At 32.8% G+C, this 19995-nt stretch overlaps 1 protein-coding gene across 3 annotated transcripts; it reads left to right on the top strand.

Annotated features, from left to right (window-relative positions):
• Positions 1–8209: 8209 nt before the first annotated feature.
• On the top strand, positions 8210–19426 carry LOC105262122 (uncharacterized). Of its 3 annotated transcripts, XM_059122870.1 has the most exons (7): positions 8212–8423; positions 10290–10431; positions 10607–10877; positions 15168–15310; positions 15949–18512; positions 18855–19083; positions 19141–19416. In XM_059122870.1, exons 3-5 carry the CDS (start codon positions 10612–10614, stop codon positions 17874–17876), a joined length of 2337 nt encoding a protein of 778 aa, XP_058978853.1. In that variant the 5' UTR covers positions 8212–8423; positions 10290–10431; positions 10607–10611; the 3' UTR covers positions 17877–18512; positions 18855–19083; positions 19141–19416. The 3 variants fall into 3 exon arrangements, with proteins under 3 accessions (XP_058978854.1, XP_058978853.1, XP_058978852.1); XM_059122869.1 differs by having other exon boundaries at positions 18855–19416; XM_059122871.1 differs by lacking the exon at positions 15949–18512 and having other exon boundaries at positions 8210–8423; positions 18855–19426.
• The last annotated feature ends 569 nt before the right edge of the window (positions 19427–19995 follow it).

Below are 19995 nucleotides of genomic sequence, written 5' to 3'. Positions count from 1 at the left end.
ATAAATGCATTTTTCGAATGCCTGTATCAATAACAATTCTTGACATGTCTCTCTTCTGTAGAGTTGAAAATTGCAAAAATATTACAATGTCAATAGTGAAAAGAAAAAGGGCGAGTATATTATCATTAATTTCAACTATCTCGCCAACTTACGAAATTAAATTGATAAAATTTAAGCGCATTTATACTTTTGAAGATTAAACCAGTGAGTTTAATAGGTGCAGTGGGTTAATTTTGTTTGTTTAAATACACCCTTACGAGGATATAAATATAGCTCAGCTGATGTTTATCTATACATACACAACCGGAATAAAATGCAAAATATTGCAAAAAAGGTGTAGCGAAAAAGCGAGACTATTCTATTTCTGTATTTTTATTCTGGTTGAATAAATCCAATAAAGCAATTAATCCTGATAATGTGGATTAATTCGGATAAAATTTTGTATTTAAATGCGCTATTAGACTCAGAATACATGCATCATAAGAAAGATACTTCAAACTTTCTTTTCACGGGCAAGCAATATTTATTACATTTTCTAACTTGATAGCTCTGGCTTTATCTGATGCTAAATCGGTTGGGTTAAATCGGTCAAATTTCATTCCATTGGTCTAATATTACACAATATATTACACATTTGCATAATAAAACAAAAGTCGAATGAAGATATATGTGGGAGCTATTATCTAAATCAGAGCCGATTTTCACAAGAGTTCAATAGGATTCGTCCTTGGGTCGAACAAATAATTGTGGAAAATTTCATTTCAATCGGATAATAAATGCGACATATGTTTTTGTTTGTAATAATACATGAACAGAGTCACAGACAGACGGAAAGGTCATGCATAAATCAACTCGGAATGTGATAATATGAAGATCATTCAAAGGACGTATTTCTCCTTGAAAATAAAAATATTTTTTTATTTGATCTTTAAAAAATAATTATTGTAATCGTGTATACTCCCTTATGTGCGACACTTGTAAAGCGAAAATCAAACACCCGTGCGAACATGGTGATATGTTTCCTTCAATAGCGCACAGATTATAATCATCTCTCATGTATCTCTTCTATGCTTTCAAATGTATTGTGCATAACCAAACAAGACCCGAAAAAAAAGTTGTGTGTGTGTAACTTCGGCAAAAACTAAAAGCTGAAGTTAGTTGAGGAATATTTAGTCTCTACCAGAACTGCAAGAATATTATAGTTTTACTACGATTCCCTTTATGATATCAGAAAAAATTTCAAAACTAGTAGATTCTTACAGGTTCTGGAACAGAGAAAATTTTAATGCTTAAGTCATGTCCTGACGAAATTAAAATAATGGATACGAGGAGTCACTTTCCGAGTCGATTAAAGGAAGTCTGTCCGTCCGTCAATCTATCTGTCCATGCATTTTGTGGACAAATACAGGTCGCATTTATTGTCTGATTGAGATGAAATTTTCCATACATAATTTATTTGGCCCAAGGACGAACGCTATTAAAATTAGATTTAGATACTTCATATGTATCTTTCTTCGTTTACAGGTTTATAGTGTGTAATATTAGCCGAAGTGAAATTAAAAGTATAAGTCGCTTTTCACGAAATTTGAATACCTTCAGAATATGTCTTCATTAAAATATTTTTTGACATAATTTATGATCATTCAAAATGATACCCCATTATGTGGAGAGGGGGTGATTTCCAAAGGAATGGACCAATATTTTCTATTTTGTGTCTGACCTAAGTCTGATATAAATATCACAACGTGCCAGTTTTGGACCATATGGACTACTTCCTTCACTTTATGTGTGTGATAATAAGACATGTCACAATTTTTGAAGAAGGTTGAAATGTGTGTGTGGGTACCATATATAGATGACCGAAGTATTCATCTTATGCTGATAAAAATATTGGAATGTGTGAAAGTTAAAGAGAATCGGATACTTTTTTCGCATTTTATGAGCGTTTCGCTATTCAAAATGTAGACCTTAAAGGTGGAGGTACCATCTCCGAACTCGATCTAGATTTGATAATAAGTTGTAATGTAGTTCAACGAGTTTCTTCAAACCTTGTATATTACAATATTTTTACCAAAAAAAAAATCTGATCTGAATATGAAATTTATGGGTCCACTCCCTCTGGTGCCTTCCCAATTTTTTCCACTTTTTGATTAATTATAACCCCTATACATGCGAAATGAATCAACGATTTTGTTCAAGAATCGATTTTCTTCAAAACCGACGGATACTTTTTAACTTGTTGCCATATCAAATGATATATACCCTCTGTAGCTATATAGCTGAGGGTATAATTAGAACGAATCAAGCCAAGAAGTGACTATAGCTCCCATATATCTTCATCCAATTTAAGATTTATTGTGCACCAAATGTGTAATATTAGCCCAAATAAAAGTTTGCTCGTATGGTCAAAACTAAGCAAGAAGTGACTATGTAATTTGGTTAAAGTCGAATCATTTATAGATTTAGCTATCATATATATCCTCATCCGATTCATAGTATATTGTGCACCAAATGTGTAATGTTAGCCCATATGGGATGGACAGTTGAGCCAAAAAGTGACTGTAAATAATTTGGTGAAATCAGTTTAGATATAGCTTTAGCTCCCATATATATGTCTCATCCGATTTTCTTCTTTAAGCCCAACAGCCGCAATATGCACTCCATAACAATGATTTTTGGTGAAATGTGTCTTTTATTAAAGAATGGAAATGAATTAGAAACAACGACGGCTGTGGGAAGGGGAACTTGTGCTCCACTACCTTCGGATCCAAAGCAGGCTAAGAGGTAGTCGAAGAAGTACCATAAAGTGTCTAAATGACGTGTTGCACAATATTGTCGCCATTTGGTTGTTGTTTTGTCCATGACGTGTGACAAAGAAATCTGTAACGCGTCCACTTTTTAGTCGTTATAAAGAAACCAATATTCTTGATTCTTTGTTGTGTTGAATCCATGGTAGAAGAATATAGGTAGATGCATCAACGCTTGCGAACATTGATATGTCAAAGTTTTAAAATTGTTTTGTCAAAAATAACTAGATTTTTATATAATTTCTTATACGATGCAAATCGGAGGTTGTTACAATATGCATTTTTTCTCAACAATTTTTACAAATTTTAATAATTCTCATTCAACATTTTCAATTCCAAAATCGGTTTGATAGTTCATTGTCCCAGCAGCTGTGTCGAAGTGTCTACCTGTATTCTTCTACCATGGTTGAATCTGTAAAGCCAGTATCATAGGTGGCACTTGCACTATTTGCACAAAGTACGGAGTAGCGATGATTAACGGCGTTATATATAGTTGATAATTTGATGAAACAGGGTAACTCTATCTATATATTTTTTGGTTTTTTATCCCAAAAAATCATATTTTTGAGCATACATATTAAAAATTAATATATATTTTAGAAAGTAATATGAGTACAAATCAAATAGCCATAGAAAATCAATGTGTATAAATTTTGTCCCCGAATTCAGAATGTCCTCTAATAATTCGCTACAGCGCTGAGAATTCGGGGTCAGACCCCAAATACAGAAAATGTCCCCACAAAGTTCGAAGTATCAAAACTAATTCCCCAAATAACTCTCTCCACATATATATATATATATATGTGGAGAGAGTTATTTGGGGAATTAGTTTTGATACTTCGAACTTTGTGGGGACATTTTCTGTATTTGGGGTCTGACCCCGAATTCTCAAATAACTCTCTCCACATATATATATATATATATATATATGTGGAGAGAGTTATTTGGGGAATTAGTTTTGATACTTCGAACTTTGTGGGGACATTTTCTGTATTTGGGGTCTGACCCCGAATTCTCAGCGCTGTAGCGAATTATTAGAGGACATTCTGAATTCGGGGACAAAATTTATACACATTGATTTTCTATGGCTATTTGATTTGTACTCATATTACTTTCTAAAATATATATTAATTTTTAATATGTATGCTCAAAAAATATGATTTTTTGGGATAAAAAACCAAAAAATATATAGATAGAGTTACCCTGTTTCATCAAATTATCAACTATATATAACGCCGTTAATCATCGCTACTCCGTACTTTGTGCAAATAGTGCAAGTGCCACCTATGATACTGGCTTTACAGATTCAACCATGGTAGAAGAATACAGGTAGACACTTCGACACAGCTGCTGGGACAATGAACTATCAAACCGATTTTGGAATTGAAAATGTTGAATGAGAATTATTAAAATTTGTAAAAATTGTTGAGAAAAAAATGCATATTGTAACAACCTCCGATTTGCATCGTATAAGAAATTATATAAAAATCTAGTTATTTTTGACAAAACAATTTTAAAACTTTGACATATCAATGTTCGCAAGCGTTGATGCATCTACCTATATTCTTCTACCATGGATTCAACACAACAAAGAATCAAGAATATTGGTTTCTTTATAACGACTAAAAAGTGGACGCGTTACAGATTTCTTTGTCACACGTCATGGACAAAACAACAACCAAATGGCGACAATATTGTGCAACACGTCATTTAGACACTTTATGGTACTTCTTCGACTACCTCTTAGCCTGCTTTGGATCCGAAGGTAGTGGAGCACAAGTTCCCCTTCCCACAGCCGTCGTTGTTTCTAATTCATTTCCATTCTTTAATAAAAGACACATTTCACCAAAAATCATTGTTATGGAGTGCATATTGCGGCTGTTGGGCTTAAAGAAGAAAATCGGATGAGACATATATATGGGAGCTAAAGCTATATCTAAACTGATTTCACCAAATTATTTACAGTCACTTTTTGGCTCAACTGTCCATCCCATATGGGCTAACATTACACATTTGGTGCACAATATACTATGAATCGGATGAGGATATATATGATAGCTAAATCTATAAATGATTCGACTTTAACCAAATTACATAGTCACTTCTTGCTTAGTTTTGACCATACGAGCAAACTTTTATTTGGGCTAATATTACACATTTGGTGCACAATAAATCTTAAATTGGATGAAGATATATGGGAGCTATAGTCACTTCTTGGCTTGATTCGTTCTAATTATACCCTCAGCTATATAGCTACAGAGGGTATATATCATTTGATATGGCAACAAGTTAAAAAGTATCCGTCGGTTTTGAAGAAAATCGATTCTTGAACAAAATCGTTGATTCATTTCGCATGTATAGGGGTTATAATTAATCAAAAAGTGGAAAAAATTGGGAAGGCACCAGAGGGAGTGGACCCATAAATTTCATATTCAGATCAGATTTTTTTTTTTGGTAAAAATATTGTAATATACAAGGTTTGAAGAAACTCGTTGAACTACATTACAACTTATTATCAAATCTAGATCGAGTTCGGAGATGGTACCTCCACCTTTAAGGTCTACATTTTGAATAGCGAAACGCTCATAAAATGCGAAAAAAGTATCCGATTCTCTTTAACTTTCACACATTCCAATATTTTTATCAGCATAAGATGAATACTTCGGTCATCTATATATGGTACCCACACACACATTTCAACCTTCTTCAAAAATTGTGACATGTCTTATTATCACACACATAAAGTGAAGGAAGTAGTCCATATGGTCCAAAACTGGCACGTTGTGATATTTATATCAGACTTAGGTCAGACACAAAATAGAAAATATTGGTCCATTCCTTTGGAAATCACCCCCTCTCCACATAATGGGGTATCATTTTGAATGATCATAAATTATGTCAAAAAATATTTTAATGAAGACATATTCTGAAGGTATTCAAATTTCGTGAAAAGCGACTTATACTTTTAATTTCACTTCGGCTAATATTACACACTATAAACCTGTAAACGAAGAAAGATACATATGAAGTATCTAAATCTAATTTTAATAGCGTTCGTCCTTGGGCCAAATAAATTATGTATGGAAAATTTCATCTCAATCAGACAATAAATGCGACCTGTATTTTGTCCACAAAATGCATGGACAGATAGATTGACGGACGGACAGACTTCCTTTAATCGACTCGGAAAGTGACTCCTCGTATCCATTATTTTAATTTCGTCAGGACATGACTTAAGCATTAAAATTTTCTCTGTTCCAGAACCTGTAAGAATCTACTAGTTTTGAAATTTTTTCTGATATCATAAAGGGAATCGTAGTAAAACTATAATATTCTTGCAGTTCTGGTAGAGACTAAATATTCCTCAACTAACTTCAGCTTTTAGTTTTTGCCGAAGTTACACACACACAACTTTTTTTCGGGTCTTGTTTGGTTATGCACAATACATTTGAAAGCATAGAAGAGATACATGAGAGATGATTATAATCTGTGCGCTATTGAAGGAAACATATCACCATGTTCGCACGGGTGTTTGATTTTCGCTTTACAAGTGTCGCACATAAGGGAGTATACACGATTACAATAATTATTTTTTAAAGATCAAATAAAAAAATATTTTTATTTTCAAGGAGAAATACGTCCTTTGAATGATCTTCATATTATCACATTCCGAGTTGATTTATGCATGACCTTTCCGTCTGTCTGTGACTCTGTTCATGTATTATTACAAACAAAAACATATGTCGCATTTATTATCCGATTGAAATGAAATTTTCCACAAATTATTTGTTCGACCCAAGGACGAATCCTATTGAACTCTTGTGAAAATCGGCTCTGATTTAGATAATAGCTCCCACATATATCTTCATTCGACTTTTGTTTTATTATGCAAATGTGTAATATATTGTGTAATATTAGACCAATGGAATGAAATTTGACCGATTTAACCCAACCGATTTAGCATCAGATAAAGCCAGAGCTATCAAGTTAGAAAATGTAATAAATATTGCTTGCCCGTGAAAAGAAAGTTTGAAGTATCTTTCTTATGATGCATGTATTCTGAGTCTAATAGCGCATTTAAATACAAAATTTTATCCGAATTAATCCACATTATCAGGATTAATTGCTTTATTGGATTTATTCAACCAGAATAAAAATACAGAAATAGAATAGTCTCGCTTTTTCGCTACACCTTTTTTGCAATATTTTGCATTTTATTCCGGTTGTGTATGTATAGATAAACATCAGCTGAGCTATATTTATATCCTCGTAAGGGTGTATTTAAACAAACAAAATTAACCCACTGCACCTATTAAACTCACTGGTTTAATCTTCAAAAGTATAAATGCGCTTAAATTTTATCAATTTAATTTCGTAAGTTGGCGAGATAGTTGAAATTAATGATAATATACTCGCCCTTTTTCTTTTCACTATTGACATTGTAATATTTTTGCAATTTTCAACTCTACAGAAGAGAGACATGTCAAGAATTGTTATTGATACAGGCATTCGAAAAATGCATTTATTTTTGTTTCTAGAATTGTGCGCATTAGTCCTGATTCGTATGAACAATATGCATACCATGGATTAGATAGAGAACGAATTTTTCTTTCGTCTGAATGTACATACACCATTCAACATTATATTTTGCATTCATAATCTTTAGTTTTCCTGTAAATTATTAAAATTTCATTAAATATTTCTATTTTGCATTTTCAAATGTCGTAATTTATTTTAAATGCTCTCATATGTTAAGGATGGGACATATTTTTTCATTGTTTTGATGAGTGTTCGCCCAGGAAATATTTTGTGTAGAATTAAGTCGTTGTTTCCATAGTTCATGAAGTTCGACCGCTATTTAATAAATATCAACTTAATTCTTCACACAAAATTTGCTCAGCGAACAAACATTTTTGTTCTTTTCGTTGGTACATTCAAACGAAAGTTAGTTTTCTCTCTCTCATCCGAGGTACGCATTTTGTCCACGAGTTAGAGTTAGATAGAGACAATATTTTCAAATTTTTTTATCGACAAAAAAAATTTTTGACAAGTGACCCTCCAACTGATTTTAAAATGAGAAAATACAAAAATATATTTCAAATATCAACATTTATACAAAAACTTCAAAACACGAATGAAAAATCTTAAATGAAAGATAAAATAAATCTTTGGAGGAAAATCAATAATTTCTTCTATTATCATTAATGCTCTTTTCATGTACTTTCATACAAATTCCTATAAAAATCAACAAACAAAAAATTTGAAAAAAGGAATTGTGTTACTTTGAGTTACGAATATGAACGGGTTGATTCGTGTACCTAATTCTGAAAGCCATCAAATTGATTAAAAGTGCAATGAGAACATAACATAACATAAAATGATCATAATTGGCTTTCGATATAAATCGTTTATCGAAAAGCTTGAAAAAGTGCCGTTAGAATTTCTGTACTCACAAAAACCGTTTTAAAAGACGCCATCAAAAAGGTTAGATTATTAACGAAGAAAAAGTTATAGCAAGCACATTGTGAACACCAAAACGCGCCCATAAAAAATTAATTAAAAAGTGTGAATTACAAAAAAATTAAAAGTTACAAACAATTTTAAAGGAAAAGGAAGGTAAGTGTTTTTGTCGATTTAAGCTTGCCCGTCCGTCAATTCATTTATTTTAGTGAATAAAGTTTGGAACCGGATTACTGTTCTATGGAAATTTTTGGCCTGTTCATTGAAAAATTTTCTAGGCAACAGCAATTCTACCCAGACAATATAATTTTTAATTTGAGTTCATTTACTTTTTTTGGTCAGGGAGTAAAAGTTCTTTTTATAAAATCGGTTCAAATATATTAATTTGTACCCACGCTATATATCTCAATTATGGTTATGATAGCAAAATATTTAGGGTTTCAAATGGACCAAAAACAAATTTTCTCAATTTTTAAGTCCCTCTGCATGTTACAATAGATGCGGAAATTTGTATCGGATTAGAGTTCAGGATAATATTTTGCGGGTGAAATTGACCATAACTTTTGCGTGAAAAATAAAATAACCACTTAACGAATCAAGTCACTTCTCTTGATAAATTTCCGCGTCGACTGGTTTATAATTGTGACATGCACAGTGACTACAAAATCAGGTAAAATCGGGGTTTGGTCCATTTCAAAGTATTAATCTCCAGACAATATGCTTTTATTGTGGACTTTACACTAATGAGGACCATAAATGTTACCTGTTGAGGGATTACAAATTAACATATACAGACGGACGAATACGCACAGTTTGATCGACTCAGTTCGTTGAGATCGGAAGAACGGTAGGCAGCATCGTGGGACTAGAACCAATATTTCGAGGTTTTACGATCATATAATGTATTTGAAGATATTTTATTCAATTTTATTACAGAACGATTGTTATTTCGTGATTACCTAATTTAAAATTTCGGTTTGTTTGTGCTTGAGTTTTTTGTACCAGAACTTGCCTTTATAAAAAGGCCCTTTTTATTTACTTACTTACAAATACCAATATTCTATTTTTTTGACTTAAAAATGATGATTACAAAGGTAATCTGCCATAGACTGTAGAACCCGTAAGGAACTTCAAATATGAAATTTGGAATAATTCCTATAAATAATATCTTTTAAATCATTAAAATACAGCATATCGAGAGGAACCACTAAATGGGGGCTCTTCGATGATGTGGACCTGCATAGACAATTTACTGTTATAGGTTGTAGTACCCATTACAAACTTAAAATGCTTTGTTTGAAACAAGTCGGTGAAAATGCCGCTAAAATCATAAAAATACCGAATATCGGGAGGTACCGTTATGAGGGGGCTATCCGAAGATGTGGACCTGCATAAATATTTTTCTGTCATAGGTTGTAGTACCCATTGCGAACTTTAAATGCTAAGTTTGAAACAATTTCGATGAAAAATGTCCCTAAAATTATTAAAATACCGAATATCGAGAGGTACTGTCATATGGGGGCTATGCGAAGACGTCGACCTATATGGCATATGTTCAATACCAAAATTTCTGCAGACATTATATACATCTGAGTAAAATTTCATCAATCTACTTCATTTCGCTCGAAAGCTAGAGTGATTTCCACAGACGGACATTGCTAAATCAACTTAGAATCTTATGCTGATCAAGAACATGTGTTCTTTGTGGGGTGTAAAATGTATATTTCGATGTGGTACAAACGGAATGACAAACTTAATATACCCTCCATACTATGGCTGAGTGTATAATAAGATTTCTGAAAAGCAATTAATATAAAAGATATTTCCTTTGTAAGCTCTTCATTTCAAATTTTCATAGAACAATAATAGGGCCTTTGGAACGATTTCCAACGTGAAAGTGACATGCTAGATGAGATCAGGCTTGGTGGTATGAATTCTGGTTCCAATTTTTTCTATTCACACAACTCTACTTAAACACCTAAATTTCTCTTATTCTCATTTTCGTATTGTTTCTCTTTTTAGTCTCACAATGTTTTCTCTGGTGAAATTTTTCAACGAGGACCTATGGGTCGTAAAATCAAAATCTGTTAGGCAAAACAATGGACAAAATTGCACCGTTAATATAAAGGCTGTTCCTACTCGGCTATATTAATCCTTGCAAGTGGTAAATTGAACATGCAATATATACAAAAATTATAGTTATGGCTAGCTAACACTGTGCGACAATGAATGTAGAGTTGTTTTGGAAAATATTTCCTAAATTCTCAAAATAAAATAGTTGAATTTTTTAATGTTTCAATACAATACTAAAAATATATTTATTTCGAATAACTATACAGATGACATGGAATATCTACACAAAATAAAAGAAGGAGAAGTAATTGCATCTAAAGAAGTTGAACAAATTTGTACAACAACCTATGCAACAAGGGATGAGTTCGTTGAAGGAGCACAAATAAATGATGACAAGTCTGCTTTGAGGAAAACAAGATGTTATTCCCCATCTACAATGTCGGCCATAAGAGAATCCATTGAGAATATGTCCCCAAACAATTCCGTAAAAGATTCATCCTTTAAGGAAATAACCGAGGAACGTTGTGTATCTACAAGGTAAGAAATTAATTACACTATCCAAATAAAATCCAACTTTCCCAAAAATTTGAGAGTAGAGTACCAGTGTTTTAAGTGTTTACATAGTGAAGTAACCAAACAGAAGAACCAAGTTCTCTCCGTTTCACACATTCCACATCTTCCTAAATTTTACCGACAGCAATATATTCACTTTAAACGGGTTTGTAGCAAGTAAAACTGAAAATTCGCACATATATGTCAGAATAATTTTAACACATTTTGAGTTACAGTGCAATTCATATGAATTTATAAAAAATAATCTTGCAAAGCACTAGTTTAGAAGTGTAGCGTCAAAGACAAAAATGTAATTCTTCTAAATTTTCCTATAAGCCACCACTCAAAACAAACCAGCATTTCTATTATTGTTAATAAAATACCTAAAATATTGTTGCCAAAAACGTGAAAACAAATCATACTTGTTGTATGCTTTTTTTAATTTCCACCAGTTTAGTACTAACAAGTTAAAAAGCAGTAAGTTCGGCCGGGCCGAACTTTGAATACCCTCCATCATTTTGGAACGAACTTGAAAAATTTCAAAAAATCCTTAACAAATTCTGTTAAAAATTTAAAAATACCGGATATAGCCCCTATATTGGGGTCTGTACGACATGGACCTACATAGGCATTTTTTGTTATAAACCATTACCATATTCAAATGCGAAACTTGAAATAAACGGTAAATAATGTAGCAAAAATCATCAAAATGGACAAATTGGTCCTGCATAGACAATTTTCTGTCTTAGGCTGTAGTATCCATTTCGAACTTCAAATACCAAATTTGAAACAATTCCGGTGAATAATGTCGCTAAAATCAGCAAAATACCGAATATCGGGAGGTACCGTTATATGGGGGCTATATGAAGACGGGGACCTGCACAGATAATTTTGTCTTAGGCTGTAGTATCCATTTCGAACTTCAAATACTAAATTTGAAACAATTCCGGTGAATAATGTCGCTAAAATCATCAAAATACCGAATATAGGGAGGTACCCTTATATGGGGGCTATATGAAAACGTGGACCTACATGGCCCATTTACGAACTTAACCTGCCTACTGGAAAAATAAAAATGTGTGTAGCTTTCTATCTCCATTCGTTCGAAAGATAGCGTGGATAGTGGACAGACAGACAGACGGACATCGCTAAATCGACTTAGAATTTTACGCTGATCAAGGATATATATACTTTGTTGGGTCTGACATGGGTATTTCGAGGAGTTACAAACGGAATGACAAGGTTAATATACCCTCCATAGTATGGTGGAGGGTATAAAAATGCACACTTTGTTCATCGATTCTAGGACAAATTTTTTCCAAAACCATTTTCCTCTCTCAAATACAGACACTAACCTTCACTCAACACCAAATTTAGTACAAATTAGAATTTTTCGTACAATTATAATACACAGAGTACACTAAGTATGCAATTTCAGGATTTCAGCTTCATTCTTTCACCCAATAACAAATATAATACCATAGAGATCTAGGTTTTCATTTCATTTCATTTATTTACCTTACAAACTCTAGTTTAGTAAAAACTCTTCAATTTTTTCTAGTGGTAGGTATTTTTAACCTGATCCCGGGAAACTATTTTTTTTCGGGTTCAAGAACCGGCCTGGACCCGGATGCACTTACCCGATATGGACAATATCCAACAAGTGGTCACATGATGGGGTAAGTAGTCACGGTTCGGAAGTTATAGTCAAATTATCAATTTTTTTGGACCCGGATTTTTTGTAAAACCCCCAAAAAGTCACAAAGGGCCCACTATGTTGGTCAACAAAATTGCCAAATAATAGCTGATACTCTTACATTTGTAAAATGTTACAATTTGTGCTAATACCTTTACTGAGTCCAGATAAATGGGTCCTTCCATCTGCATAACCCGATTCTAACCAGTTTATTAAAATTATGTTTTCAATAAAAAAAGCTTTATTTCGCGTAGCCGTCGTTGGATTACAAAAACATCAAATTTAGAAAACTTGGACGTTGGACATACCCAGAGGAGAAAATCTCAAGCCCCGTCCGAAGGCCGGCTTTAAAAAAATGTCAAATTTAGAACATTTTGAAAACATAATTTTAATGAACTGGTTAGAATCGAGTTATGCGGATGGAAAGACCCATATCTCTGGACCCGGAAAAGGTATTAGCACAAATTGTAGCATTTTGGAAAGAAAAGAGTGTCAGCTATAGTTTGGCATCAATTTTGTTGATCCCCATAATGGGACTTCTCTGACTTTCTGGGGGTTTCATAAAAAATCCGAGCCCAAAAAAACGATAATTTGACTATAACTTCCGAACCATGACCACTTACTCCATCATGTGACCACTATATCGGGTAAGTGTATCCGTTCCAGGCCGGGTATTGTACCCGGACTTTCGGATAAAAAATCTGGGGTCCCAGGTCCGTCCACCAAGAAAAAAATAGCTTCCCGGAATCAGGGTAAAAATACTTACCTCTGGAAGAAATTTCGAAATAATCGAAGTGTTTTTACTAAACTAGAGACGTTCAGAGAACTTTTCGTACAAATATTGGATGCATTACTAAATCACCGCCAAATCGCAGTCACAGACACCAACCGTGACACACACATAAAATTTCAGTATTTCAGTTCTTTTCTTCATCCTTGGCCGAAAACTTATCTCCGCTTTTCCATTCAAGTTTCAGTAGTGTTGATTGGGATATAATACACATTTTTGTAAACAATCAAATTCAGTTATGTGTTGTACACATGGTAGGCACAATATATTGGAAAGCGCAAAGATAAATATGAGAGTTGATTATAATCTGTGCGCTATTGAAGGAAATATATCACTATGTTCACACGGTAGTTTCACTTTCGATTTGTAAGGGTTTCACACAATATTTATAATAATTAATTTTTTCATTCCCTGAACACAGATCATTTCTTAAGACAACAATAAAATTAGAAATATTTATGGTGTACAAGCTTAGCATTTCAATAGATAAATGGAATTTAATAACATTTTTAGATGAGATTTTAAGCTTTTTCAACGCTCTTTCCAAAAGAGGGGACCACAAAGTTGAATCCTATGCTGTTGTCCCATATTGGGCCCAAACTGTTATGAAGATATGAAATTTAAAGGACTTAAAATATAAATGCTTTTCAATATGAGTATTCTAGACGAGCTATTGACGCTCACCCTTGCATGGTACAATAAGCAGGCGAATAGCTTTAATGCGCGTCCCGTAATGTACGTTTCTTCCAATCACTTATTTTAAAAGTATTTTATTTTTAAAAACTATAAATACATACACAAAATTGGCAGAGGTCAGGCACACTTAGAAAAAAAATGTAGTTTGCTAGTAGCTCTATCTTACGTTTTATACCCTCCACCATACTATGGAGGGTGTATTAATTTTGTCATTCCGTTTGTAACTCCTCGAAATACTCATGTCAGACCCAAAAACGTATATATATTCTTGATCAGCGTAAAATTCTAAGTCGATCTAGCGACGTCCGTCCGTCTGTATATATGTCTGTCTGTTGTAATTACGCTATCTTTCGAACGGATTGAGATAGAAGGCTAAACTTTTTGACAAATTTTTATTTTGCCAGTAGGCAGGTTAAGTTCGTAAATGGTATGTCCACGTTTTCATATAGCCTTCATATAACGGTACCTCCCGATATTCGGTATTTTTATGATTTCAGCGACATTATTTTCCAGAATTGTTTCAAATTTGACATTTGAAGTTCGAAATGCATGCTACAGCCTGAGACACAAAATTGTCTATGCAGGTCCACGTCTTCGTATAGGCCCCATATAACGGTACCTCCCTATATTCGGTAATTTGATGATTTTAGCGTCATTATTCACCGGAGTAGTTTCAAATTACATATTTAGAGTTCGTAATGGGAACTACAGAAAATTGTCTATGCAGGTCCAGGTTTTCGTATAGCTCTGATTTTTGCTATATTATTCACCGTTTATTTCAAGTTTGGAATATGGTAATGGCTTATGACAAACAATGCCTACGTAGGTGCACGTCGTGCAGACCCTAATATAACGGCTATATTCGGTATTTATAAGATTTTAGCACAATTTTTGTCGAATATTATCTTTTTCGAAAATTTACAAATTCGTTCTAAATGGTGGAGGGTATTCAAAGTTCGGCCCGGCCGAATTTACTGTTTTTTACTTGTTTGTTGTAACATGTATCGTTGGCCGTTTCACCTATATTTAAATTAATAAATATTCTTCAACTCATGCACTGTTCATGAAATAAAAAAATTTGTTTGTATTTCAGAATAAATAAATTTTCTTTGGTTGCATTTCACAACAATGAATTACATATTGTCGATTCAAAACGCATTAAACAACGTGAAGGAGAGAATTGTACGGTTAATTTTAAAGGATGTTTCTATGCAGCGCGATTAATATTATCAAGTGGTAAGTATAATGAACAACTTGTAAAAAGTTCCGATCGTTGGTCGAAATGACACGAAAAATAACTATTGAAGAAATTTTAATAAAAAAAAGTACAAACATCTAAATCATTAGTAAAATATGCCTATTGGGGAGAAGAATGTGAGTGATTTTAATTGCCTTCATCCTAATTCACTTTTCCGTAAATCGCACTTTAAAGGATACATCATATTTTTTTATAAATCAAAGTATAGATTTGCAGTTAATTTAAATCACATATTTTAGTGAAATCGAATGAACATTTTGTCCATTAAACTTAATTATTTCTTAATTTTATTATTATTTTACTTTCTTTTTTTTATTTTATTTTTTTTTTTAATTTTCTGAGAAATAAATTATAAAACGTTAATTATAGGTTCAAAACAGCAAACGAAAAAATTTTCCTTTATACAAAACCGTCCAAAAAGAAATAAAAAGTTTCAGACGCGTTATTTCTAATCCAATTTTTGAGTTCCACATGAAATGGCGCATCTATATCTAAAACATAAAGTTTCCAATTGGCATGTTTTTGCTTTATTCACTTTAATAACGGCTAACTTCGGGGCCTATTGCAAATATACGAATTCATGCTTACGACAAATACTAACAACATAATCTTCTAGATGATAAAATATATCTCTCGGAGATGAAAGATATATATGCAGTTCAAAGTTCTTCAGTGAAAAAAGATGAAAATACAATACACCAAGCAAGCGATGCCTCAACAGAAAATTCTGGTTGTCCGGTTCCAGGTTATACCAAACCTATGTTATTAAAAAGCCCTTCAAGTTTGTATATTGAAGAACAACAATCAGAAGATACGGATCAAGGCATACTGCATAATAGCGCCCTTTATGATTCAGTGTCGTCTTCGGTTGAAAACCTTAGTAAGAAGTCAGAAAATGTATTTGACGAGGGACATAATTCGTCGTTATCATGGCAATCGAAGTCGTCTCCCAGGGCAATTTCGACTGATAATGTTTTCATTGAAATAGAAATACAAACAAATCAAATGTTCGAAGAACACACTCCGTTAATAAAACAACCATCTGCTAGTAAACCTAATAAACATGACACAAAAACTACTGACGATTCATTCAATGAAAGCAGTAGTTTTAATTTGGGAAGTCATAAAAATTCGACAACGATAGAAACCTACGAGGAAAACCCCAGATTGACAAATATTCAAAACAACTTGCTTAGCTTAACAAACATCAGCACATCTCAAGCAAATGACGAAAGTTCATCTGGACAAGAATATTTGCCCGATTCTACAATGGAAAATACAACCATAAATGCCAGTTCTTTTTTGGAAATTTCCGACACATTAAACATTGCGCAAGTTTCCGTGCCACTTTCAAATCAAAAGTCAAAAAAACACTTCTGTATTTTTTGTAAAACTCTACAAACTAAAATTGCAAGACATCTCTTTTTAAAACATAAAGGCGAAAAACTCGTTAAAATGGCAATGGCACTTCCAAAAAAGAGTAAAGATCGCCTTCAAATAATTGACAAACTTCGAAAACAAGGCGATTTCATTCACAACACATCCAGAGATCAAAATACAGGCACACTGATTGTTCTCAGACGACAACAACAAAATGCGAAACACAATCCGGATGACTACGTGTGTTGTCCAATGTGCAAAGGCTTTTACCGAAAATACACAGCAAGGGCTCATGTCCGCAATTGTAGTAAAAAGAAAAATCAAAGATCCAATTTTATTGAGGGCCGAAAACTGACACAGTACTTGCACCCTGTAGCAAATCGGGAAATGAAAAGTAGAATATTCCCAGTTCTACGTAACGATGAGGTAAGCCAGGCCATACGCTACGATGAACTAATCATTAGATATGGGAACAGGTTATCTGAAAAACTATCGCAAACCCACCATCATGATCAGATAAGATCGCATATGAGACTACTGGGGCGGTTTAAGATAGAGTTAATGAAACTGGAACCGGAGATCACTGAGTTAAAAGAAATGTTCAAACCGTTCTTCTTCGATCAAGCAATTGAAGCTTTACGAAATACAGCCAAATGGGACTTCACCAAGGGATTTGCTACACCAGCTGTAGCTACAAGTTTGACCAGTTTGATAAAAAAATGCGCGAAAATACAAGGAAATGAGTTTATAAAAAAACAACAAAATGATTTAAAAACTCTGCTGGACAATTTTGTTTCTCTATGGGTGGATGAAACGCCTACGCAGATTAATAGAAAAGCGATCGAGGACAGAGAAAACAAAAGAAGAACAAAAAAAGTTAATTTGCCCAATAAGAAAGATATAAAACTACTGTACGATTTTCTAAGATCAAAAATGCTACGTTCTATTGGAATATTAAATAAAAATTTTTGCTTTCAAGCATGGAAAGATCTAGTTGAGGCAACTCTAATATGCATTCAAGTTTTTAATCGCAGAAGAGCTGGAGAAATAGAAAGACTTACAATTGACAATTTCAACAATAAAGAAGAAATAACAAATAGCGTAGAAGCTGGTCTTCTCGAAAAAATGTCGGACAATCAATTAATTTTGCTAAACAATTTGTGAGAATATCTTTACGGGGAAAATTAGGAAGAACGGTGGGCGTTCTACTAGATCCCATGTGTTTAAAGTCAATCAACCTTATCATAAAATTTCGAAAAAAAGCTGGAATACGCGAATCCAATCCATATATATTCAGCGCCCCGGGAAAATCTGGTTTAGCTAAAATGTATTATAGAGCATGTCCATTATTATCAAAATTTGCATCGGAGTGCGGAGCTTCATTTCCTGACGACTTAAGAGGAACGAAACTGCGAAAACATATAGCTACATATACATCTTTATTAAACGTTCAAGAATCTACTGTGGAAAGACTAGCAAATTTTCTTGGACACCACAAGGACATTCACAAAAGCATATACAGAATACCAGTCCCAATGGCCGAAATAACGACTGTATCTAAAATTTTATTGTCCGCGGCTGGTTGCAACGTTAATAACAATTACAAAGATAGCACTCAGGATGCTAACTGTTTTTCGCCCGAATGCCCTGAAATGCCGGGTAACACGGAGTATGGAGTATTAGATGACAAATCATCAATATCTAATGACAAATCCTCAACATCTGATGACGAATCATCAGCATTTGAAGACGTTGAAGAATTACAAGATATAAATTCGTCTAAAGAAAGAAAACGAAGCAGTAAGTTAAACACGAAATGTTTAGATCTAAGATTTTATTTACTTGTCCTTGAGAATCTAGTGAATTACTTGCTTGGTTGTGTCGCCAAACTATTTCAATGTTCCTAACCAATGACATTACCGTATTCTACTTTCTACATTAATTTCTATTTACTTTCTTTCTATTTATGATATTCTACGTTTTTGATAGATTAATTTTATATTTATTTCGTACTATCCATTGAGACACAAACACCATTTCGTTCTTTATCTATGATTAAATTTAAAACAAAAGTTAGCAAGTGGTGGCAAACTGCTTGAATTTACTTGTTTAGAATTTTATTAATAATATTTGTTTTTTTAGCTTCTCCTTTTGGGAAAACAAGAAGAGTCAGATGGACTAGCGAAGAACGAGAAGCTATCGAGTCAATTTTTGGTGATCCTACTACTTTAGAGAAGTTACCAACTTTTAAACAATGTGCAGATGCAGTAAAACATAAATGTCTAAACCGGCGAACACCAGCTCAGATTAAAACATGGATTAACAATCAACAAAAAAAGTGGCAAGATTCCACTTAATTCATTTATTACATGTAAGATACATAAACTCAGTTGTTTGTTGAGTAAATACACTAATAATTTCGTTTTAGTTATTTGCAATTCATTGAAAATAATAATTTTTAACTATATGATGAATTTTTTTTTGAATACTACTCTTGTACGAAATTCGTTGATGAATTCTACTCTTGCCATTATTGAAACCTGTTAATACTATTAATAAAGAAATGGTTGTGGATGGAAACCTTCAAATCACTTAATTTTTCATCAAAATTTATTTTTCATCTTAAATAAATATTTTACTTTTGCAGAGCAAATGACCATAACAGACCTAAACATGCTTAACTAAAACTAAATAAAAGATTTCAACTAAAGTTATTTTCAATATTAAATCAAAAGTAAAAAAGAAAACTTTTTAATATTTATTTTTGTATAAACAATATTTATATATATATATATATATATATATATATATATATATATATATATATATGTGAATTTGGGCTTTCCAATGAATAATATTAAAAACAGATATGTAATAAACTAAAACATACTATTTAAAATGTATTGAAATTTAAATTACAACATTACCAAAATACTTATGTAAAACGTACATATAACACATATTTTTAATAATATTTAATTACATATTTATAATTTGTAATAAATTCTATTTTTAAAACATTTTTTGAAATACAATGTTTGTCTTAAGTACAACCTGGAGTTTTCTTTGTATTCATTTAACATTGGTAGATTTATCTCTGGTGATTTAGACAAAATATGTTAAGAACTGGAAACATTTAGCAGCATGTGTGTGCCCCTGTTTACGTTTTTCTCCGTTAAAGCCCGATTAGAAATCTACTTCAATATTCCTCTGTAAACATATATACATCGGGAATGAATTTTTAAAATGTAAAAAAATTCCATTGAATGCCGTGTCAGAAAAG

Source organism: Musca domestica, unplaced genomic scaffold (assembly GCF_030504385.1).
Source record: "Musca domestica strain aabys unplaced genomic scaffold, Musca_domestica.polishedcontigs.V.1.1 210, whole genome shotgun sequence".
Lineage (NCBI taxonomy): Eukaryota > Metazoa > Arthropoda > Insecta > Diptera > Muscidae > Musca > Musca domestica.
This window is presented reverse-complemented; position numbering and strand designations above follow the sequence as displayed.